The following is a 25150-nucleotide window of genomic DNA, read 5'->3' as shown; positions in this document are numbered from 1 at the left end:
AATGAATAACACAGAGAGACTATTTCTTCTGCTGTTACAACCACAACACTAGAGTGGCAGCCAATACAATAATTGATAACTTTTTAGTCCAAAAGAGAGAAAATACAGGTTTAGTGTGCACTAAAATAAAAATTTAATTTTCATCATATTTGTGGATTGCTTGAACTATGTGGTTAGCTATCCTCACAGCCAACTTCAGGCACAACTAAAATAACCCTTGTGAAAAAAGAAAGAAAAAAAACCTCCAGATAGCAAGGAAATATCAAGATCTATACCTGTCTGTACTCAGGACCTAACCACCAAGATATAACTGTGTTTAACTTAAATAATGTATTTTTTTCATAGATTTCAAGATGTGAAAAACGTTTGGTTTGGGAATTTGGGAAATTGCAATTTAAGAAATTAGCAATTTTGGGAAATTGCTTCCCTCCAGTGGTTTTGTGTATTTTAAAACTATTTGCTTTCACTCAACATCAAAAATTACATGTCTGATGGATCTTTAAATATCTCTTCTGCAAGGGATCTTATAAGGTACCCAAACTATTTGATTTAATTACTTCACTTTCGCTACCATTAGAAATTCTTTTCTGCTGTTGTTTGTAGTCTACTACATCCTGAAATATTCATCAGGAACAGAGGATTATTCCCACTGCCTTTATGCCTTTGACACATTTGAAGGCTGATACCATGTCCCCTCTCATTTATTTCTTCTGTAATCTAGAGTTCTTTCAATTAGTCATACTAAAGATGAAGGCCAAAATTCATAGTCTTACTTCCCCAACAGAAGCTTCTGAAAATTTTCTCTGATAAAGGCAGGTTTGGAAAGGATCAAAAGAAAAACCAAAGTGGCTCTGAGAACCATTATATTCATTAATGGTCAGAAAGAAGCAAAACAGAAGGCCAGGGGAACCAGAACTATGTGACTAAAAGCTAAAGTGAAAAATCTCAACTTGTCAGCTGGAGGCATTTTTGAAAGCTTTTTTTTCTTTTGCAGTCAAGTATTTCATCTGTCTCTTACCTGAAGCTAACACTTCTCTGATTTTCTTTCTAAATTTTTTTTAATCACATTTTTGCCTCACTTACACAGATAAAAATGCAGAAGTCCTAAACCTCAGTCAGGTAAAGTATTCTTGATAGTAGCAACCTTCACAGCTTCTCTACATATTGATAGACATAGAAAGCAAATATATTTCAGGAAGGCAGCCAGATAGAAAAGATAAAACTCCTTCCTTGGAACAGGCATGAATTTTACCTTCATTATCCTGAACAGTGAAGTTAGGATTAACGGCAGCTAAACTGAAGAAAAATTTTTGTCCACCAAGAGGGTCATCTTTGTCTACTGCACTTATGGTTTGAATAAGCTGCAGGAAAAAAAAGCAAGCAAACAAACAACAACAAAGAAACCCAAATACACCTATGTTTTTGATAGAGCTGATCAAAGATGAAAATTAGCACTCACACATTAGCATTCACACATATTGACTTAATATTTATTCTTTAACATATAAAAACTTAACATATGTTCAACAAGTGTCTTACATAAGTTTCTTTGAACAAGAACATCTGTATTTTTCATGTGGTACTACATGTGCACCTATACTTTTGTAGCTACATAGTGGATGTAACTTGCCAAAAATAATTTGAGCTGTTGCAGGTAGTTTTTATACTTCATCTTTGGTTCATCATTTTAAATTAAAATCAACATCTAAGACAGTAATTCACATGAAGTTTTCTATTTTTGTGATGAGAATGGCATTTTATCAAACAGGTATTTTTGAAAGGGAAGTTAACGTTTCAAATTACATTTCAATATTAAATATTTTTTTCTTAAATATTATTTTTATATTTATTAGTATAGCAGAACACACCAACATGATTGCTGAGATGAAAAATGCCAGTTAGTTTTTATACATATTTCAACTCTTGTAAAATATTGTAGCACTCCCTAGAGATGAACAACTTCAGTGTGGGATGAGATTCTGGTGTCATAATTCTCAGAGTAAGCTGCACCAGGTCAGCTCCATAGTCAGACACAAAACTTTCTGCAATGTCTACAAAAAAAAAAAGTGGGTATTTTTGGGGAAAGTAATGGCAAGCCCTTTATCAGCACTTATTTCTCTCTCACATAAGTGAATATGTGGCTTTTTTTTTCTAAAATTTCTATACCTAAGAGTGGCAAAATATTGTTTCCCAAGCAAAATTAGTTTTTTGACTTTTATTTTTCACTTTATTGCCTAATTTCTGACTGGGGCTTGTTTTATACCGTAGCATATAAACTGAATTTAAGTCTGGATTTTTGTGCAAGCATGCTTGAAGGTTCAGTTATGTTCTTAAGTTTAACTTCCAAATATAGATTAATCTTTAGTCCATAGATAATTTTTATTCTTCACTTCTTATCCATCATTTTAAATTGCACTGCTCTTTCAACCATGGAATTACATCTAATTTTTACCACTATTCCTTCCCTGTGGTGTACTTGTTAAGCCCTGTTTGTTTTTCCTCTTCCAGTTCTTCCAAATACAGCCATTTCTCTTCATATGGCAGCTTTTGTCAGGTCTGATAATCTTTAACATCAACAACTGCAGTGCACTCCTGTTTGCCTTAAAAAACATATGACTAACTCTCAGCTTCTCTCTTGTCCATCCAAAAAATAGCAGTAAATTTCTTGAAGAGGCAAGGGTGGGATTTCTTTTAATATAGCACCTTCCTTGTTTTTTCAACAGGAGTTCTGTGTTTCTCTAAATCTGTTTTCTTAAATAATCCTCCAATAACTTTCTAAATGAATAAAACTGATAATGAAAGTACAGACTATTATTTTGTTTTGAATAATTAATATTTTAATTATTTAATGAGCAACTAGCATATGAATTTGCATAGATACTTACAAAATGAAGTAAAAAACCCCACTAGTTTATTTTACTTCACAACTAGAGACCATGGTGTTAGGCTGACAAAAATCAACTGATTTGCTGAGTGTTCATACTCGTCGTTTAAAAAGAGTGTGTAGAACTGAAAGCATTATATTGCAGTTTGAAAACTGTTTCCTGATAACGCTTGTTGCTATTTTAACGTGATAAATCTTGTTTTACATATGGTTTCATTTCAAACAGTTTTTCTCTCTTGGACCTGCCAGCCATTTACCTTGTAAATAGGGGTATAACACTCTAAGTTGCTTCTTTCTAGAAATGCCACAAAGCAGCAATTGCAGGGAAGCCGAAGATGTTACTCTGCATGATAGCAGACAGGAAATTAAGGGCCCAGTAGCAGTCACGAGGGTCATTAGCCACTAAAAAATGGATAAACCAGTGGAAACAAGTTTGCTGTATGGTCTGCTTATTCCAACAAAATTCATCTTTCTGCTTGGTAGGACCTCTGCAAGCGTCAGTTCTATCAACTATTTAGGTAGATGTTTTCTTCTAAAATATACTATACATTTGCTTTTAAATTCAGGACAAAGAAAGAAAATATAATGTGGTATTAAGAAAAAGAAAGCAGAACTCCTTAGAAACCCTACATCAATTTGCGGTTCAAAAACTTTTTCTTGCCTGAGTGAAAAAAAGTAAACTCTTGAGAGTTTTTGGAAAAGGTAAGACAAAGACAAAATTCTGATACTTGTAAAATCACTGGAAGGTACAAGATCTATGGCAATATAGTGAAGAAGCTAAAGTAAGAATGAATCAGGGGAACTGGGAAAGAAAGACAACAACATTTCAAGTAAATTGATCACAAATTGTCATTTGTCAAGAGAAATAAAAGAGATTCAATAAGCAAAGATAAAATAGCACTTCAGGATTAAAGGATTTAAGAAGTTTTATAGAAATATTTGAAAAATAGGAAGAGAAAATTGAATGCTAGAAAAACCTTCAATTATTTTAGTTTTTCAATAGATATGGATTTTCGATATTTTTAGAAAGACACTTGGTGAATATAACAGGGAAATCTCTGGAAATATGAAGATCCCAAAAGCCAAGTTTAAGCAAGATTATGGTGAGAAAAGCATCCCTGATAAGGACTGTTATATGGGTCAAACGAGCTGATAACATGAGAAGCACCATAAAAAGAATTAGTTCAAGAAACCTAGTGTGCTTATATAATCTATACTGCATTAAGTTATCGGAAAAAGGAAAATAGGCTCTATCATTCATACTTTGTCTTTGAAAGAGAATCCATTATGTGCTAGACCTATTTGCATAACACTTGGCCACGTGAAAAGGGAGTGGGCATGTATGGATTTGGTAAAATGAAGGCTAGTAACATCAAGATAATAGCAAGCCATTTAAGCATCACGGTGTACTTGAGTCAGGTGGGGGTATCACAGTGCTGGCGCCAGGGCAGTACCGGATCAGTACCGGGGCAGTACCGAGTCAGTACCGGGGCAGTAGCGGGTCAGTACCGGGTCAGTACCGGATCAGTACCGGGGCAGTACCGGGTCAGTAGCGGGTCAGTACCGGGTCAGTAGCGGGTCAGTACCGGGGCAGTACCGGGTCAGTAGCGGGTCAGTACCGGGTCAGTAGCGGGGCTGTAGCGGCGCTGCCCGGCCCGGCCCCAGGCGGTGCCAGCGGCTGCAGCGGCCCCAGCGCAGGGCACGGCTGAGCCCCTCAGCCCCGGGGAAAGCCTGGGCAAGGGAGGGCAAAACGCTGCCCGGCAGGCAGGGCTGAGCCAGGGGAACCGAGCGAGAAACAGCCCTGCGAGCCCCGAGGGGACAGCGGGAGCAGGGACGGGCCGGGAGAGACCCGGCAGGGATGGCCCTGCGGCCACACAGGGACACGGCGGGACACGGCTGGGCCTGTGGACCTGAAGACGATCCCATGCTGCAGCAGATTTATCCTGAAGTACTGCAGTCCATGGGGAATGCTCACACTGGGGTAGGGAAAAGTGTGAGGAGAACGGGGTGTCCAGGAAAAGAAAGTCAGTAGTGAATGTATGAAGGAGAACTTGGGAACAAAGGGGGGCATTAATGGAAGTTGTTTTTGTTCTTCTCTCTTTGCTCCTCGCCATCCTACTCCACGCTTAATGGAAAGCACATTAAATTAATTTTCCCCAAACTGAGTCTGTTTTGCCAGTGATGGTAATTTGTAAGTTTGTCTTTGTCTCAGGCCATTTTCTTATTCATCTTTTCTGCCTCTACACTGTTGAGGGGGGAGGAAGTGGCTGGGCGGGCACCCGGCTGCTGACCAAGGTCAACTCCTGCCTTCTTTTCTTTTGGCAGATCATTTACAAATAGAGAAGGGCCTCTCTTCTGATATCTACTATAGGGAAAATGAATATATTAAAAAGTTATACCTGGCTTCCATGCAAGATCTCTCTAAAGCAGGACTGACTTCTGCTTTCTAAACTGATTCTTATCTTTTACATTAGAGGATCTTTGGAGGCTGGCAGCTGAGCTGCCAGACATGTGACAGCTGGGAGCTGACAAAACCAGTGGGATTCCATCTGTCCAGATGCCCAGCTCCTGGCTTTTCTCACCTGGGGGCGGAGGACAGCTGAACTTCTTTGGTTTCAGGGCTGCAACAGTCTGAGCATTTTGCTGCTTTATTTCCCTGAACTCCTATTGAGTCAGCCTTGTGTAGGTCACATGAATGCCTGTGTCCTCTTTATGCCATCACACCAAGACTGTCCTCATTTTTGTGGGGGGTCGAAAGTACAGTAATCACCAAAATAGCATCTTGCCAGAGGTGCTGCTTGTGTATAGCTTGAGCTTTTTGAGATAGGATATTTGCTTTGTTTGTAAGTTCATGGTACGATCTAGCATCAGCAGTAATAGCAAGCAGGAAAACAATCACAGGCCCTTTAAGTCATTCAGACTGCAAAAGTCACATTTCTCTCTTACTATATATTTGCATATATATGTTTGTATACATGGATTTATGTGCACCTTCCTAGGTATCATATATAATATGTGTGTGTCTATATATAGGTATGTATAAAATTTAGGCTTCTGCACAAGGTAAGTAAATGGAAAAGTATAATATTCACTACAATATCTGTCTTTAGTAGATGGGAAATACTGAAATGAATAACAAAATCTGTGACTGATGAAGCATCATTAGTTTCAGTGACCTAATAGAAGATATAAATTTCATGGATCAAATGTAATTATGAAAACCTGAAAGGGAAGAAAAATAGCAGAAATGTGGGAGGAATCAAGCTCAGAGAACCATGTTCAGTTGGATTGATTAGATTCTCTCAGGACAGATTGAATTCGAAAAATAAAAAGTCTTATTTATGAGCTCCCAGCAAACAAGAAGAATATAATTACATTCAAATAGATTATTCATGTTATCCTGCATTACATGTATTCTCTTCCTGCGAATTGTTTTCTTTAAGCAATCATTTGCAACTCATATTTCTTAAAACACATTTCTATTTATGGCCCTCTCAATAACTTTGGCAGGTTTTTTTCTGATAAAGACACTATTGAGCTCTGTAACAATTTAAGCATTTGTGGATGTGCAAACTTATTTATCATCTCAATCATTATTTATAAGTGCTTAGTACTATTTTATTCAACTTTTTAACTGACAGCCTATTCTGATTGTAAGCAACAAAACAATGAAATGCTGAAATAACTTTTACATTTACTTTTAAATTATACTGACTTCAATAGTTTAGATAGCGCAGAAAAAGCTGTTCCTCAAAATACATTTACATGGAAATTTAACTGTCCTATTAACATTTCCTAGAACTAGGAATATTCTAGAACTAGTAACCTGCACAGAAAAAATTCTGAAAACTCAGATGAGTAAAATTTGTGGAGTCATGCATTTATATATATATATATTTTAACACAGGATGTTTTTTGTGAAGTTGGAAGAGGAAAATTCAATGTTCTTCTTTTACAGTTCTTAATCCATATGTCATATTGAAAATTATTAAAATATTAATTTAGCATTCATAGAAGACACTTCAACTGTCCAAGACTCTATCTTTTTAGCCATGATTTCTCTTTATCTAATAGCTTGAATTCTCTTATGATTGTCACAGCAGATGAATGCACTTGCTCAGTACCTTTAGATATTTTATGCATTATAAATTTGGGCCTCAAATTCTTTGTTCTAAGTTCAAACTGATGTCACTTTGGAAGGAAGAATGACAACCTGAATGTGAAATTTGCAATACAACCTGAATGCTATACCTGTGGGAATCCAACAGTTAAGACAAGCCGGCACTTCCACCACATTATATTCAAGCGTACTGAAAGGGCTGCACTGAGGTTCTGCAGCTACCATTTTAAAGGCTTTATTATTGGCTGATTATGCTCTGGGACGTGTAATAGGAAAACAGTTTTTAAAGAGTTCTAATAAGCAACAGCCTATTGGGAATTAGGTATTAAGAAGTACTTAATTTCACTTAATTTCACTATACTTCATTTCACTTAAATTAAAGTACACATTGCGTAGCCCCTAAGAAGCAAAAAAAAAAATAAATTATGTTACAATGTAAAAAATGTTTGTTTTCTTTTCAGATATTTTTGGTGTAATAATGAAAGATAAATCTAACAATTGGAAAAAAAAAAAGTGTGACAGATTTTTTTGTTTGTAATCATGATCAGCATGGATTTAAATGTATCTGAATTTTATATCTGAATATTGTAGAATTACTGAAAATATGGCCCAAACCTTTTAGTTCCTAGAGTGATCTACTTTGTGAAATTAAGATATGTCATGGACATATCTTGTCAGGATTTAACAGCAGTACAAGGTTAGGTAAGGAAAAGTGGTGATTGAAACAATGATGCACTTGTAACATATCAAGATTTCACTCTAAGCCTCACAGAACTTCTTGGCTTTCATTTTAACATTTCAAAAGCTAATTTGGATATGATTTTTCTAAGAAATAGGCAAGAATGATCTACAATTCCGTGCTGTAGCAAAACTGGATAGTGGGAAGTGTTTATCAAAGGCATACCTGTCCAGCTCTTGCATTTTCACAAACAAAAGTGTCGTAGAATACAGCAAACTGTGGGGCATTGTCATTAACATCCAAAATTCTTACATAGACAGGAACACGAGTAGTATCTTTGGGGTTGTCTGACAGCAGAAGAGAGAAGAAACATGAGATTATTTACTTATTAAGTTTTCTGTTTCCTTCCAAATTTCATGAGCAATACACATGTAAAATGAAGTTTGAATCTGGTCAATATTTAGTGTACAAACCAGAAACAAGTCAGAATCAGACCTTCTGGAAAATAAGGAAATTCTTTTTGAAGAGTAAAAAAAAATGAAGTATTGGGATCTAATGAGCAATTAAGTTTTTCGTGAAGATAGGCAGTTGGAAATGTTAATAATATATTCAAATATTATGTATGAAATGTATGCACACTACTACAATAACAAATTTAATCACTTGGTGAGCTCAAGGTTTTATAAGGTTTTGATCTTTAATTTTAAAATTCTTTGTGATCTAGTTAGCTTTACAGAGAAAAGACATCATTGACTTTGTGCGTTGTGTTGGTTTCGGCTGGGATAGAGTTAATTTATTCGATGATATGCACACACATTTTGAAAAATTTTCAAGTGTGACTTTCCTCTCTTGCCCCTCAAAGAAATTGCAACAAAACATGAAAGTACTCCTCCAAAAATTTGGTAAAGAATTTATTGCAATAATAATATTTTAGGTTTAAATTGCCTTTAAAAATATAAATGCATATTTTCAGACCTCAGATTCAGAAACAAGAATAAGTTCCCCCTTGCCAAATGCCAAGATCCTACTATTATTTAGAGTGTTCTTTTGTTAGCCTAGGTTAATTCAGGAATACAAATGTCCCTGTTTTCACTTGCTGATCTTGTTGCCATACCAAAAATATTAAACAATGCCTGGATGTAAAAAAGTGCAACTGTTTCTTGGAATTTTGCTGTGTGGCAGCTGAGCACTATGTGATTATTCAACATTAATGGAATTGGATAAGTAACAACAGTAACAGATTGCTCCAAATTACTTATTCCCCCCCCCCCCCCCCCCTTTTCTTCTGCTTCAAATAAAACAAAAGACATTTAGGAGCAGCTGGAATTACATTGGCTTGTTAGCAGTGAAACCTGTGCTAAAGAGCATGATGTGGATCTTTTTTGACATCCTGAATTATTTAAATTTCCCGGTTTAGGACACAGTTTTTCATAGCCTTCTGTATGTTTGTACTAACTTTACAAATCACTTCTAACACTGCTTTCACATTCTGTCATTCTTCACAGGTAACATTTTAAAATATTTAAAGGTCTAAATCTCCGTCTTAATTTGTCTCTGCAAAATTAACATATCTCTGTGGAGAATGCTAGCTATTCCAGATATGTCCAAAATGTAAATTTGCTCTAAGTTTCCTGACAAGGAGATAAGTTTAGCACTAAGATCTAGTCATACAAGGATGCTAAGTTTCAACATTACGTAAATCCGAAAATAATTTGTACAACATTGGACAGCACTCTGAATGGTTGCAAAGCATCACAAGAAAAAATTAAAAGCTTTTTGAAAAAACCCTACAGTTTTTTTGTTGTTGTTGTTTTTGTGGTTTGTTTTTTGGTTTTTTTGGATTTTGTGAGTTTTTTGGTCTTTTTTGTGTGTGTGTGTGTCTTTTTTTTTATTTGGTTTGGTTTGGTTCGGTTTGGTTCGGTTTTTGGTTTTTGGTTTTTTTATGCAGAATGTTTAATTGGCAGGACACAATGTTGCATTTATTCCTCTGCAGTGTAGCTCTTGCCAGCCACGTTTCACTGCTGATCAGTATATTTTTTTTCCTTTTTTTTGACTCATACAGAATTAGCCCTAAAAAAATTAGTGACTTTGAGAGGAAGTGATTCTTAGTTGATGATTTCAAAAATGAGATCTTTGTCCCTTAGAAATTTTTCTGTCCATTGATTAAAGCTATTCTTAATAATGTAGTAGGTTTAGGAGGTTATCTGTTCTTCTCTTTCTACTCTTAACATAAAAATATTTACAGAGAGATGTTTTAAATGGTCTAAGAAATGCTACAGCTTTGGGATCAAACTGAATGGAACTTTTAAGATATATTGATTCTAAGAGCTGTAGGTGTAGGTACCACAGGAAGAGATCATGAAAGTATTTCTAAGGAAACAAAGAAAATAATAGAGACAAAAACATAGATTACTATGCTAAACTCAACTATTTGAATAGCAAAATCATGTTATTGTCCTCCAAGAAATGGAATAAAAATAATTACTTCTGCCTTATTTAATTGGCTAACATTTCAGAAGTAACTCGGACATTAAAAGTCAGTGATAGAGGTAGGTGGGGAAAAGAGCAATGAGGAGACAAGCTGTTAGCTATCCCACAGTTCACTTTTGCAGAACATCTAGTAGGAAGGTGCAGGGAGCAAATCAAGGAGGGATATTATCATCATAAAATTGCAGCTGTAACTTTACAAGCTAAGGAAAACTGAAAGGAAAAAGAAAAAGCAAATTAGCTTACTAATCTCAGCTGCTATAACACTAAGATTGTGCCATTGGGATATCTCACGGTCAAGTGGCTTAGAAGTATAGATGGACCCATTTCCAGAATGAATGTTAAATATCCTATCAAGGTCAGTGTGGCGATCCAGAGAAAACCTAAATATAGTAATGAAATAAAAAGTATCGTCAAAATTATAGGAAGTCAAAGAAAACATATTTTTCACAAGTAAGTGCAGTTTTTATGCTTCACATTATAGAGGTTAATTTTGAAAAGACATATATTTAGTTTCTATAAATACTTCTGAAAATTCTGAAGGTAAGCTCCATAGAATAAGGAATTAAAATTCGAATTTTAAAAACGTGATACAATAGTGTAATATTTGATAATTGGAGCTATTACAAGAATATAGGAGAATTGTTTTAAAAGAATCAGAATTTCAATATATTAATTAAATAATTAATTTAATCCTGAAAGGAAAATAGTCTTTGACATAATGTTTCTTCAGACTGAGACTGACAGCTAATTTACAAGCTGTTCAAAAGTATTGCTATAAGCTCAGCTTCTACTATTTAGGATGTATTAAGTCACTAGAGATCAAGATAAAAACCTGTATAAAAATAAGTCCACATGCAGAACTTTCACTTTCACCTTCATTCATAGATGTTAAAGGACCTTCTATATTTCTGTCATTGCTGTACTTCTGGCAGGCAAGATGTCCACCAACATGATATGGTAGTGTCAAACTAGTGTCAGAAAATTTCTCTTTCCTCTTTTTTTTTTTTTTTTTTCTTCTCCCGATGTTTTTTAATATTTAACATTGCCTTCAAATTAGAATTGAACCTTTGATGTGGAATTGAATGTAGGGTTTTGCCAAATACAGAACAATTACCAGAATATGTGTCAAATTGAGCTAAAGTTTTTTAAAAAGTTATATAGTACACTTGTACAATAGAAACAAACGTTTATGTTTCTACAAAAGTTTATGAATGATCTAAACTGTTCATCAAGTGCATCTGGTTTCACTTACAATACTTAACTAAATTGAGCCAAATAAAATAATTCTAATATATGAAAGTAGTATCTATATGGTTTTGGTGGCTGTTTGCTCACTCCACCACACACAGTTGCAGTAAATATGAAACACAAACAAATAAAACCCCAACAAACAAGTCAACAACAAAATTAATATAAAACCAACAAAAAAAGGAAATTGGAACAGCCAATGAAAACTTGTGATAGTGCAATAAAGACTTACTCTTTCTTTTTTTTTTTTTTTTTGCTACTAGCTTACACTAATAACTCCTAACTAGCTAGCTCTAATAACGTTTTTTTATTCTTAACTAGAATAAAATAAAACTTGCTATTTTCTAGAGAAATTATATTTAAGATTACTTGGCTTATATGATAAGCATTTCGTTTTACTTCATACATGATGTTAGTTTTAAGAAGACTAGAACTTGTTTCATCAGCACTCTAAAAGCTTTTCACAGTATGAAGCAAGAAGCAATCCTGATGGGTCTACTTGAAATCAAGTTTTCCATGAATTGAGGCACTGGAAAATATTTTGTGTGCCCCTTGTGTGCAAGTAAATTGAGGTTGCCTGACATGTTTGTAGGTTTACAGATAGCACCCTTCACAATTCAGTCTGTCTCTGGAACACTAATAAATAATAAAAAAAAAACTCTATGTGAAATTAATGTCGACTTACTATTTATCTTAATTTCTTTAGCAAATAATGTGTTTAGAGACACTGAAGTATTACCTTATTGGACTTGAGGCAGAATCAGGATCTCGTGCCATTACCGTTCCTATTATTGTCCCCAACTCGATATCTTCATGCACCTCAAAAAGGTAAGAAGATCTGCTGAAAACAGGAGGTTCATCTACATCTTCTACAGAGATTTTCACAATAATTGTGTCTTTGAAAGGCCCAAGGTAATAAAAACGGGGATCCACATGGGTATTTTCAGCTTCTACTTTCAAAGTATAAAGTCGTCTTGTCTCATAGTCCAGTGGCTAAAAATGAAAATTGTGATAAATTTTATTAAATTAGCTTTACATATTGGCAGATGTTTACCTATGTACGTAATGGAAACTGAAGAGGGTTCAAGCCTTATCAGATCCTGCCCTGCATTGTGGGAACACGAACACAACTAATGTTTTCCCCACCACAGGAGTCGCTTTGTCGACTAAGAAATTACTATAGTTTTTAGAAGAAGTATCTTTTCCTAACTATTAGTTAAATTACCTCAGAATGAATAACAAAAAGATTTTCACTGCAAATTAACCAATTATTTAGGGAATTTTGCAGCTGTTTCACAAGCATATGGATTTGAAACAATCATATAACCATTTAAAATGCTTGAGATACTGACTGGAAATAGAAACATTCCAGAACAAGTTATTCAACACTAATATTCCAAAGGAAATTCTGTAAATTCCTGGATAATCAAAATGCCCAAAGTATTCTTATTGTCAAGGCCTTAAATATCAGGAATGTTTTAGGTGTCTTTTGAGGAAGGTATGTGTGTCAAAGCTCTATATCTAGAGAAACAGTAGGGTTTAATCTTGTTCCTTTTCATTTAATTTAATGAATCCAACATCAGAAGGGTTTTTTTTTTTTGAAAATATATTTGACATTTATGTCAGCAGTTCCTTTTCAAAATGGAAGGAGGAGCAATTCACATTTATAATTAGAAATCATTTTGGATAGAAAAGAATTCTATTCCTTCAAATTTTTCTAGCTGTCATAGATGAAAAGTGTTAGCTAATTAATGATTCTAAGGAAATGAGCAAGCTGAAAATCTACTTTTCTGATACAAAGAATACTTTATTAACTCTCACAGATTCTCAGAGAGATATAGAACTGGTAGTTTTCATTCATCAAAATGGATGGTTGACGACTTATTTTTTTCTGCCTAGATGCTTTTAAACACTAATTTATGTTAACTAAAAATGCCAAAGTGACAGGTTATATATTTAAATATACTATTCAAATGCAGAAAGATGCAGTCCAGTGAAAGAATGAGTTTCCCCCTTCCCCAGACTTGTTTTAAAAAAGTCAGAGCAGATGGGAGATTATCTATGAATACAATTGAAAACCACAACTATTTAACCTAGATCTGAGGCTATTGCTGTGTCTGTAAAGTGCATCATTCAGCTGTTAAGGAACACTGGCTTCAATCCTAAAAGCAAAGAAGACATGCTAGTCCTGATTGTTTCTAATGGGTTTAATCTGGCAGAATGCGCACTATGAATATGTAAACTTGCTACTACAACATTCACATCCAATTTAGACATCTTGTCCATCTAGAGTGCAAAACATGGATATAAAACTTGTGGATTATACAGACATTCCAGCACATCAGCAGTAATTAAAAAAATTCTTGCTCAAATATATGAAATTGTGGAAAATCAATTATTTTGTCTGTGAGAAATTGTATAGAAAAATTTGTATAGAAAAAGTTCTTTTACAGCACATAAGAAGTTCAGACTTAATAACTTAGAGACTTTGTAAAGGAACATAAGCTATTTGCAGTTATTCACCACTGAAAACAAAAATTACAATCAACATGGATAAATATTAATAAAAAAAGGAGACTATTTTAATGAATCAATGAACTGAGCATTCTCATCTTCCTTGCTTGTTAGTGCTGTTGTCTGTGGTATTGAATAAACTACTTATTCATGACTGCAAAAGCATCCTGAAAAATGCAAATTCTGTCGGATTGTTAATGACAAAATCAGAAGATCTCGTTCATTAGTATTTATTGACGTTTTTGGAACTGCTGTATTATAATTTAGGAAATTTCTTGTGCTTGATTCAGCTACTAGACTTTTTTTCAAGACACTATTCATTTAATATCTATGTGAGAATCTGAAGCAAACAAGAAAAAAGCATCTCAAGATAAGCCTTCACAAACTAGGAAAAGGAAAAGGAAAAATACAAGACCTCAAACTTTAGGTTTTTTCGATTTTTTCATTTTTTCCCAGATAAACAGCTACTCTGACTATGAACACAATAAAACACAGAAATTAAAAAGGAACACTCTTTGCAGAACTTCTTCCTTGGTTGCCATTATCAAGAGATGTGGAGGTATATTTTATAACACTGTTTGTTTCATTATTCTATGCTTAAGGACCTCTGTTTGGAAAGCTGATATAAACAGTGATTTATCTCAAAAATGGTGTCTGAATTCTTTGGAGTTTATCTCAAAGACCCAAAGGCAAGGACCAAGGGACTTCTGGAAGGGAAAGTTTTGAGGAGTAGCATTTCTACTTGTGAGATCTTAGACTTAGAAGACAAACAGCTGAAAATTGCTCTGACAATTCAAGACAGAGGGCAGAACTAAAGCTAGCTTGGAAAAGGAACACCTTCATTACATACACAATGCTCATGTTCATGCCTTAAGTTTTAGCTTTTATATTTTTCAGATTCCCTACCGCATTGGTGTGTGACTCTGAACTTAATTTAAAGTGTTAGTAAGTTCTCTTCACAGTACAGTTAGACAAAACAATCCTTTTCCAGCACAAGAACCAAGGACACCATTGCAGCTTCAGCCCAAAAAGTGTAAACAACAATGAATTGAGGAGAGCAATCTGGGAGGATGGGACTTCATGACCTGAAGCTATAAATGGAAAATTAGCCCCAATATGTAAATGGGTCAAAACTTACAAAAATGTTAAGACATCTGACCTGTCATCCATCTTGGGTGGAGCCATGGCCAGGCTTTTGTACAGCCCAAGGTGTATCCTTTCAAGGGCTTTTAAGAACTACCTGCTTTATTCCTTTAACACTGTCTAGCCTCTGTTCCAGGTAGCCTCCCTAGGTATCAAGGTGGCAGCCCTCTCATACATTGGAAACAGGAACAAAACCATATCATTTGAAACTCATGTCTGTGTTCTGGCATACAGATCTCATCTCACCCATGCAGATGAGATTCTCACAGAGAAGGAACATCTATGTCTCTCATTAGCGAGTGAGCTGCTGATTGTTTGCTGAAGAAAGCAGGTCACAGAAATACCCCAGAAATCTGCATTTGAAATCACAGAGATAGTGCTAACACATTCGGACTAGTCCACGTTTTCATACTTTGCTGGCAACAATGCTTTATGCCTAAACTGCATCTTAGATATGGTCACCACCTTTTATTTCCGGTTCCTCTTGAAAGGAAATAGTACTTTTCCTGTCACTGATTGGGAATGCTTGCAAATGTTAAGCAGTTAGCATGTGTTATCACATGGTGTAAGCAATGAATGTTTGTGACATAACATTGACATCAAGATCATTTAGTGAATGCTGTTAACAGACACCTTTCGCACAGTGATGATGCCTTCCTGTGTGTCCTTCTGTGTCACAATATCAAACATGTCGGTCCCATCGCCATCTATAATTCTGTACTCTACTTCTGCATTTTTTCCAGTGTCCGCATCTGTGGCTTTAACGCTGCCAATGGCTGTCCCAACTGGGGAGGACTCAGGAATGCGGAGATGGATGGTACCTGTCAAAGAGACAAAGAGCCGTTCAGGACCCCCACAAACTGGTACATGTGCATGAAGTAACACTGTGTGACACAATAGGTGATAACATAATTTTGTGTATTTTTTATTCTAGAAAACTTGAGGCAGAGAACTATCCAGAGGAAAGCTTTATAAAGAAGATTGAAAACAAAATTGTAGGAAAAAAACATTCATAGAAAAGTAGGGTTGTGAAAGACCTTTATTCTATTTCAGTGAAAAATCTGCACTCTTCTTGCCTTTCTTTTCCTTGTAATTTTCTTGTCCTCATTTTCCTTTCATTCCTGAAATATCATCTGGAAAGACTGCTTTGTGTTCTTGCCACATTTCACTCTTCTTTTTTACTCCTTAATATCTAAGGGCAATCTTTGAGATATATTTTACATGTATTTTATCATGGAAGCAATAACAATAATAGAATTCCTTGATTTTCCTGGACAATTCTATGCAACAGATTGACATTCCAGCTTTTAAAATTAGACAGTAAGATATCATATTAAATAAATTTGAATCACACATTAATGCAAGGGGAGGTGTTTTAAAAATGTACTAGCAGAAATGGTGCCTATTATGTTATTATGTTAAAGTAGTTAATTCATACTTAAAAAGACTTACGAATATTGCAATTCTTGGTTTGTGCTACTTTTCTTATCTCAGTTATATCCCTTTACAGTGGTGTCATACAGCTGATAAAATACATAGGAATAAAACTGTCATCATTCAGATATGCTGCAGTAATTTGAAATAAGTATCTTAACATATATTTTAGCCTTCTATGTCCTAGCCTTAGTGTGAAAACTGTAAATAAGGGTTGAAATATTTGATCCCATCTGTTGGAACATATGCTAGAAAAACACATAGGGGACATAATCCGCTATGAAGAATTCTCAGAAAAAAATATTTTAAAATTAATGCATCTACAGTTGTCATTCCAAAGATGAAAGTGAATTCATCAAATCTCTCTTGGAAAACATTTTCTTCTACAGCCTTAGTTAAGTTTTCTAAGATTTTTTTGTTCTATTTAGAGACTATGAAAGTTAAAGGAGTTAGAAGCATGCTTGAAATAACACAAAAGTGGAAATGGTAAAAGGCAGCAACCACAACAGTAAAAAGTTGAATGGCTACACAAAAAGCAACACATACATATATTGCCACAAATAAGTAGTACAGAAAAGTCCATTAAGGGAGTATTAGTTTTGAACAATCCAGAAGAATTATGGGGAGAGATTGGCAACGTTGTATGGGAAGGTCACTGACAATATGATTTCATCATATCTCAGGAAAGCATGAGTCATTTGAGGATTATTGGTGTATTACAAGCCAGCTACAGAGTGACGCTCACTACAGAAATAAATTCCTATTATTTATTGGGTCATTTGAGATTTTTTTGGTGCTTCTACAGAGGTTTTTTTTTTTGTTTTTTTGTTTTTTTCTTCTGTTCTATTGCATTACTATGTTCTCATTTGACAAACCTGAAAAAAAAAAATTAAAAAATAAATGCATTCACATTAAGTTTGCAATTAAATGTTGAATGAAGAACACTGAAGTACTTTAATTTCTTTACATAATTTTACTTAAGCATGTTTTAATATTAAACTGACATATAGCAGCAGAATTAATTATTTATGGCATGTACACACCACATTCTATTTATATGTGTTTATTTTTTCACAGTCACAATTTGATGTTCAATTGAGTACTTTATCCTGCATTTTCTCTAACATTTTCATTACCTTTCTGTAATATTTAAATCTGTATACTTCACTAAAAAAGAAACTCTCTAATCTCCTAATGGTTACAAAAAAAGCAAAACAAAAATTTCCCCCAGTTTATACTTTAAGCAGTACTATAGGAGACTATGTTGAAACAGTGTTGTTTTGGTGGTTTTTTTAAATTATTTTTTCCCCAATTAATATTTATATGTTATAATTATTTTTTATGAGGTTTCAACTATTCCTCACTTTTTTATTTCTTCAGCCCTTAAAACTACGTCCCTAAGCTATGCCTTGTGGACACTACTTTGAGTCCCAGTGCAATATCAAAGTCATTAATTTAGTCTACAAAGTGGTAAGAACTCATATCATGAATTGCTAATAAGGTAGTGAAAACAGAGAGGGAAAATAACCAGAAACTTATCATCTAAAAGATAATTTTTAGTCTAACCTATCTATTTCTAGAAATCTCCACCATAGTATGAGACACTTAATTTTATTATTTTTGTCACTGAAGACATTTAATGCATTGACTAAATATGGGACGCAGTACAACTTTAGACACTATGTCAGAATACAAAGTACACCAAAGTAGAATCATCCTTGCAAAATTCTGCTGTCAATCTTACTTCACTCTTTTCAAGGAAAGTAGTTTACTCTTTGTATTTACTCCAGTGAATGATGTCCTTTCATTTGTCTGTCAGGAAAAGAAATGGGAGGATCAAGGAAAAGAATATGTTTCCATACACTAAAGAGAGCAGAAATCAGCTCGAGGATTAAAGTCTACAAACTTGGGACTGCAAATACTTTAGTCAGTCATAAAGAACGAAAAACCAATCTTATTTTTCCATTTACCCTTCTTCCCATTCACTCTTGAATAGGCATATAATGTAAAGGTAAATATTATAAAGTAGTACATGAGAGACACAGGCTGCCATTATTCAGGTGCACTGAGTTTCATTCAGACTCGGGCTTCTAAGTCCATAAATTGTATTTTTATCACTGGTCAACTCTATCTCCTTACTTCTGAGAAATATTTCTTGGAAATATTACAGTTGAAACAGATCCAATGTCTGAAGTTTTTGAAGACTTTTCTGTAGCACCTTGAAAACGTTTTCAATCTCATCATCCCTGTTATCTATGTGGGTTTTAGTATATGTTTAAGAAGAGAAAAATATTCTGAAGAATACTTGCTTCATAATGTAGACAACAGAGGTATTAGGAGTTCTTCTATATATATTTTTATTTTCTTTCTTTTTATGGAAAGTATGATACAATACATCATGTTGGATTTTCCACAATTTTAATATGAGTTTCTTGTGGAAGACATTTAAGCTGATATTAAACATTTTATTGAAACATATAGCTGTAATATGCTGAGTCTTATGGAAGCATAATGGGCATTCTAATACTTAGCCTGGTAATTTATAAATCTGATATGAATATTATTGTTTCATTAACCTAATACATATGGTTTTTTTATTAATGGAATTGAATAAGAATAATTTAACTTAATCAGTTTCAATTCCAGCAGTCTCACTGAACTCTGTTAAAATCATGAATCATTATAATGTGTATTTCCATTTTGAGATTAAATATAATTTTTTTTAAAAGTCAATAGCTATTCTTACTTTCATGTATCAAGTAAAATGTGTCATCTTTATAAATGTTTTAGTTTTCATCTCCAGTGAAACATGCATTTATATCTAACAAAGAAATTGGCAGAGAGAAAGTAGAGATAAGAATCAAACAACAAAAGCCTATGAGAGTAAAATTAAGTTTCTTTAAAGCAAATGACACATCTGATTTAAACTGACATTAAAGAAAAATGCAGAGATGGTACATGAAATCCTTCTCTTTCAAATGTTATGTTGGACTCCCAGATAAGTCATGTTAAAATGGTCTAGAAAGATTCTAACTTCTAATTTAACATAATGCTTAAGAAACAAGAGAAACGAAAAAAAGAAACACTTTTGAAGCTTTTATGCTATCTTACGTTTAACTGGGGTTTTTTGTTGTTGGTTTTTTTTTGTTGTTTGTTTGTTTGTTTGTTTGTTTGTTTTTTCTGTAGGGCTTTTGAACGTGACACCTCTTTGAACAGTCTTCTTCAGTATGTCCAGAGAGGAGTAATATAGCATTCATCTCCTACACAACAATGGAAATACTATAATCTTCTATATACAAATGATAACAATAAAAATAATAAATAAAAATTTGTGGAAAAACAAAATAAAATGATAAATTAACAATAAATTTAAAATATTACCTTTGTGAAAGTTCACAAATTCTACTTACTCAATGGTGCATGACTTTTTTATTTCAAGTGTGTATATGAAACGACATGCTGATACATATCTGAGCTAAACACATATATATTAACTGCAATATTAAATTTAATATAATTATGTACTTCAGTTGTGCCATAAAGAGCATAATTTGAAGCGCATTCTGTTATTTTGATCAAGAAGAGTGCATCAGTAACTACTGGATTGAGTAGAATTATAGAGTGTATAAAATGTGTGGTGAAGATACTCTAAATCCTTTACATGTTAAGTAAATCTAAATCATCCTGCAAATATTTCAACTTCAATTTATGCAAAAGGCTTCAAATGTATCTAAAATGCTTAACTGTTACAAGTTCGATATTACATAGTTTAATAAGTCCATATCAGATAGAGACTAAGAACATTTTTACATTTTGGTTTGAGGACACAAAGTCTTGACAGCTGTATTATCAAAAGGTAAAAAGCATTATAAAAAGCCATAAAAAACCCTAAAAACCTTAAACGCCATTTACTTAATTTGGGAAATTTTCTATGTTGTTTTGGAGCTGTATAGCTGAAAAAGTACAAATCTGTCTGATTCCCTTCAAGTAATTTCTTTTCCACATTCTTGATGATTAAATATTTAAGCAGATACTTCAATTCAGACATTTCTGCATATCTAGAATTACAACATGTTTATTCTCCAGTGGGAGAGAATGTAGGATTTAAGCAATAGGTAAGGAAAGCAAAAACATTGCTCTAATGCTCTTATGAGTCCACCTACTATTGCTCCCCATGTTACTGGGAGGAATTCCAGGTTTACTGCAGTTATATTTGATCATGTAACTGTTTTCTAACAAAAATTACTGTAACATTTAATATACTGCCTTAATAATAATAATAATCAGCACATAAGCCTTTTGTTTATGTGTGCCACATAATCTAGATTTTCTCTAAATTAAACCAGATGGTGACTGCTTAACTCTTACAGCACAAGTCTACTATTAAATGCAGCTTACTCTGGGGGAAGCGAGGTGGATTGTCGTTGACATCAGTCAGGGTGATGTTCACGGTGGTGGTCCCTGATAATCCTCCCATCTGGCCTCCCATGTCTTTTGCCTGGATGACCACTTGGTATTGCTCCCTGTTTTCTCTGTTCATGTTTGGCAATGCAGTCCTGATGATACCTAAAAGAAAAAAAAAACAGGAAAATGGCTAATGATGCATTTGTTGCTTATGTGCAGAAATCTACTGTGTCTTTTTTTTTTTTTATATTAGTCTTGAAATAAATCTCTAAAATATTCATTTAATGTATCAAAGTACACATTTCTGTCCATAAGTTTTATTGTAGTCTTATAGTAGTCTTTATGTCTTGGTTGAATATTTGTTCTACACCACAGGTGCCTTTCCAGTTTCATGCTAAAAAGGACTCAAGATATTTTTGCACAAGGTTTAGGAGAAAGAACACCTTTTATTAATCCAAGTAGAATCATTAGGAAAAAAAAGACCAATATTTTCTAAGAAAGAAACCTTTATCCTTGCCTTTATCAAAAGTGTTATTATTTCAATCTTAAGCTATAACACATACAGTACAGCTTCATAATTTCATAATGAGTTTTTATATGTATTATAAAAGTTATAAATCATGAGGAAAAAAACAAGAAATTCTCTTTCATTTCAGTTAGTTTTTAATTAAATTTTTCAGGGGAACTAAGGTCTTTTAAATAAAAGAGAAAGTTTAAAGTTTATGGTAAATGAAAATAATGAAAATTTTCATTACCTGTTTCTGGTTCAACAGAGAAATATGGCTGGCCTTGAAGTATGCTGTAAATTATTCTGGCACTGTTTCCATATGAAGGGTCATCAGCATCAGTAGCTGTAACTTGGACCACAGAAGTACCTGAAACATCCAAAGCCAACTTAGTTGCACATGACATCATGTGGAGGTCTCAGAGCATTAATTTCCATTCCAATAGACACCAAAGAAAATTTCATCTAATATCGATTGGATTGTCCAAATATATTTGTGATCTTATAGTCAACATTAGGTACATTCTTCCTTATTTCAGGTCTCCTTCTACATAAATTGAAAATAAACTTCCCTAATCCCACAAGTGTGATTAAGATTTAATTAGAAAATGTAAACAATAGCTATGACTGAGCTGAATTCTTGTCCTTACCTAGCTACAATGATTTCATGTATTCACATCCTCTTTGCAGAAGCCATTTGTTTTTATTACAATAAATACCTGCTTTCCATTGCCAAGAATGGGGGTTTTTTGTGTGTTTTTTTTTTTGTTTGTTTTGTTTTGGTTTTGGTTTGTTTGTTTGTTTGTTTGTTTTTTTGTTTTGGGGATTTTTTGGGTTTTTTGTGGTTTTTTTTTGTGGGTTTTTTTGGGGGGGTGGGGTTTTTTTTTGTTTTTTTTTTTGCTTTGTTTCTTCTTTTTGGGTTTTTTTTTTGTTCAATGATATGTTCAAGGGTATGAAACTACACATGCAGGAGCATGATAGAAAAAGATTAAACAGGTCATTGGAACTTGTGAAAAACAAATCATTACTTCTCCCTGCTTTCTAAGTGTTACTATAGATAGATACTACCAGAAGAAACATTGTCATATGAACTTCGAAATCTGCTGATTATTTAGATTACAGAAAGTTTCCTAACCTTAAAGACCTCCTCTAAATTTTAGTAGAATATACCAGTCCTTCAAAATATGAAATGTTTGCCATTACCACTGACAGTTTCTCTTCAATCAAAATATTTTCTCCATCCTGTTCAACTCTTCCAGCACAGAAAAAAAGTATGAACAAGACCCCCCCTACTGCGCATCCATAAAGTACAGATAGTATTTTAAGGAAGAATTTTTACGGAAGAATTGGGAAAAAAAACCCCAAAACAACAAACTAAAAACAATCATCATATGCACATGACTGGCTAGCCATGGCTTAATCTGAGGATCAGAAGACTTTAAAACTTGTTTCTCCTTTTATCCTAATTCTTTCAAACTTATTTTCCCTACCAAATGCTGCCAAATATGAAAAAAAGCACCTGTAAATCCAAGACACACACAACTATTTACTCCCTCACATCATCTGCCTACGCTGCATATTTATTCTAACATTCATAGAAAAACAAGTAAAAGTAAATGCTATTTCTCCATTCATCTGGGATTTCATGACATGACAAAAGATCTGCTTTTTGCAAGTAAATTGTTTAATCATAGCACCAATATCAAGGGAATGAGCATGTGCCTGTTGAATCTGAGACGAGTTCTCAGAAGTGCTCAGTTCTTGACTGCTAGAGAATAGAAATACTTGTTTCAGTAAGCCCCTAAAAGTATTGGCATCTCATAAGGAAGCATATTGCTGGTTATGTTATTCTATATTAAAATGGAATCAATCACGAATTTAAGATAGAAAAGACCCAAAGACACATACAAAAAAACTGCTACACAAGTATAAAGAAGTTAAGACAAAATAACTTTCTATTGTGTTAAAGATTGCTTTAGTAACCATCTAGAATATGTCTGAATCTGAAAAATCTGAACTTTTTTTAAAAAAATAAGAATATGGGAATGATAGGTCTGTTCTAAAAGCTTTGTCTCTCTATGATTCCCAAATGTCTTATGTCTTCAACCACACTGATCTCCATGTGTAGATATAAGTCTATGTAACTATTCTATTAAAAGGCGAATAGGCCTTTCTGTTTAATATAGTTAAGTTCTGAAGAGTGTTGTCTTGATTCTGAAATGCACTTTTGGACTATCCTACTATAGCTCTACAGTGCTAGAATATATACTTATTCCTAAAGAACACCTTTTCTCAAATAGCAGTTGTGTAAAGGAAGGATAAGACAAATCATGTTCAGTAACTTAAGTGCTGCAAGTTAAAAAAAAGGCAAAAAACCCCACAAGTCACTGAGTACACTGACCAATGGAATTGTACAAGTAATGTTTACAACTCCTCCATTTCATATCCATAAAAATAGACAACAGTCATAATCAAGACATCTGTCACAACAACATGATGTATTAATCAGAAACTTCTACATTGCAAATCCATGAAAGTAAATACTTTATCTCTATTACATGTAACTAAATAATTTCTTTTTTCTAGCTTTCACATTTCCTTCATTTGTGAAACTAGACATATTCATTAATAGGTCAATTGTATGAGACTTTTATTTCATTTTAGTTGAAAAATATATAGAGAATCAACTTTGAAGAATAATTTGGAAGGAAACTAAAGAACATTTTAAATAACTTTAAAATATATTATAATTCCATTTTTAAATGTAATACTGTGTAACTGTGTCTAACAGTTACTGCTGTCTTATTTGAGTGCCATAATAAATATATATTGATTAATACAATTTCAGTGCACATGCATATGAAACAGCAAATTATATCATCTATGCTTCTCTCCAGGTGGAGTGAATATGGCTGCATATATACACCCCCCAAAAAAACCTATCAGAGACTTCTGAAAACTGTAGGTTTACATCTCTTCCCTTTAAAGTCTGTGGAAAGAGACTTGTGATCCTTAATTTCATCACTATCATCCAGTAAAATTGGTGGGTTATGATCAGGGCAATGTACACTCCATTTCCCAAATGTGGTAAGGATGAACTTTATTTTTTAATGCTACCTCAGCTCTTTGTCTTTTATGGATCACTTCTTCTCACAGGAGAAGTGCAAGGGCTCTACTATACTTCCAAGAGCCCTTCAGGATGCAGAATTCCCCTTTGATCTCAGCCCTTGCTATGAGAGGAAAAGAGATGTGCTCTCTAGGTTTCTGCTGGGCAATCAGCAATTCATATTAAAAACCTGACAGAAGTAATGTCAAGAAATGAACAGGAATAGTGCTATCAGTGTATCAATTACACCAGCTGCTTTTGCTTTGCTTCAGTACACTGAAGACCACTGATGCTCAATAAAGCAAATGTATTGTTTGTTCAAGTTTGAAACATAGACCAGAAATCCACAGGCATTGAAGATGATCAATTGTGCCAGGGCTTAAAAACTACAGTATAGGGATCACTTAGTGATCATCACTTGGTCTAGGTCTTTCTCTGTCTTTTACATAGTCACAGGTTGCTTCTGATGAAGTTGGTCTTTGACCTTCAGAATTTAGAGCCTAATCTGAGCTCTATAAGAGTGCATAAAGGAGACAGTGATAACATACTGGAGAGGTGGATATTTTATAAGGGCATGCAGTGATAGGACAAGGGGCAATAGCTTCAAACTGAAAGATACCAGG

General features: G+C 34.0%; 1 protein-coding gene across 3 annotated transcripts in view; it reads right to left on the bottom strand.

Annotated features, from left to right (window-relative positions):
- Positions 1-25150, bottom strand: part of CDH10 (cadherin 10) — a 95338-nt gene that overhangs the window by 2866 nt on the left and 67322 nt on the right. For all 3 annotated transcript variants that reach the window (XM_088170583.1, XM_014875213.2, XM_088170592.1), the window contains exons 4-10: positions 21672-21791; positions 20911-21078; positions 15712-15899; positions 12161-12414; positions 10417-10553; positions 7909-8030; positions 1253-1361 (exon numbers count right to left, since the gene is read on the bottom strand). In XM_088170583.1, coding sequence (XP_088026709.1) covers positions 1253-1361; positions 7909-8030; positions 10417-10553; positions 12161-12414; positions 15712-15899; positions 20911-21078; positions 21672-21791 — 1098 coding nt within the window. The remainder of the gene's footprint in view (positions 1-1252; positions 1362-7908; positions 8031-10416; positions 10554-12160; positions 12415-15711; positions 15900-20910; positions 21079-21671; positions 21792-25150) is intronic.

Source organism: Sturnus vulgaris, chromosome 1 (genome assembly GCF_052056855.1).
Source record: "Sturnus vulgaris isolate bStuVul1 chromosome 1, bStuVul1.hap1, whole genome shotgun sequence".
Taxonomy (NCBI): Eukaryota; Metazoa; Chordata; class Aves; order Passeriformes; family Sturnidae; genus Sturnus; species Sturnus vulgaris.
This window is presented reverse-complemented; position numbering and strand designations above follow the sequence as displayed.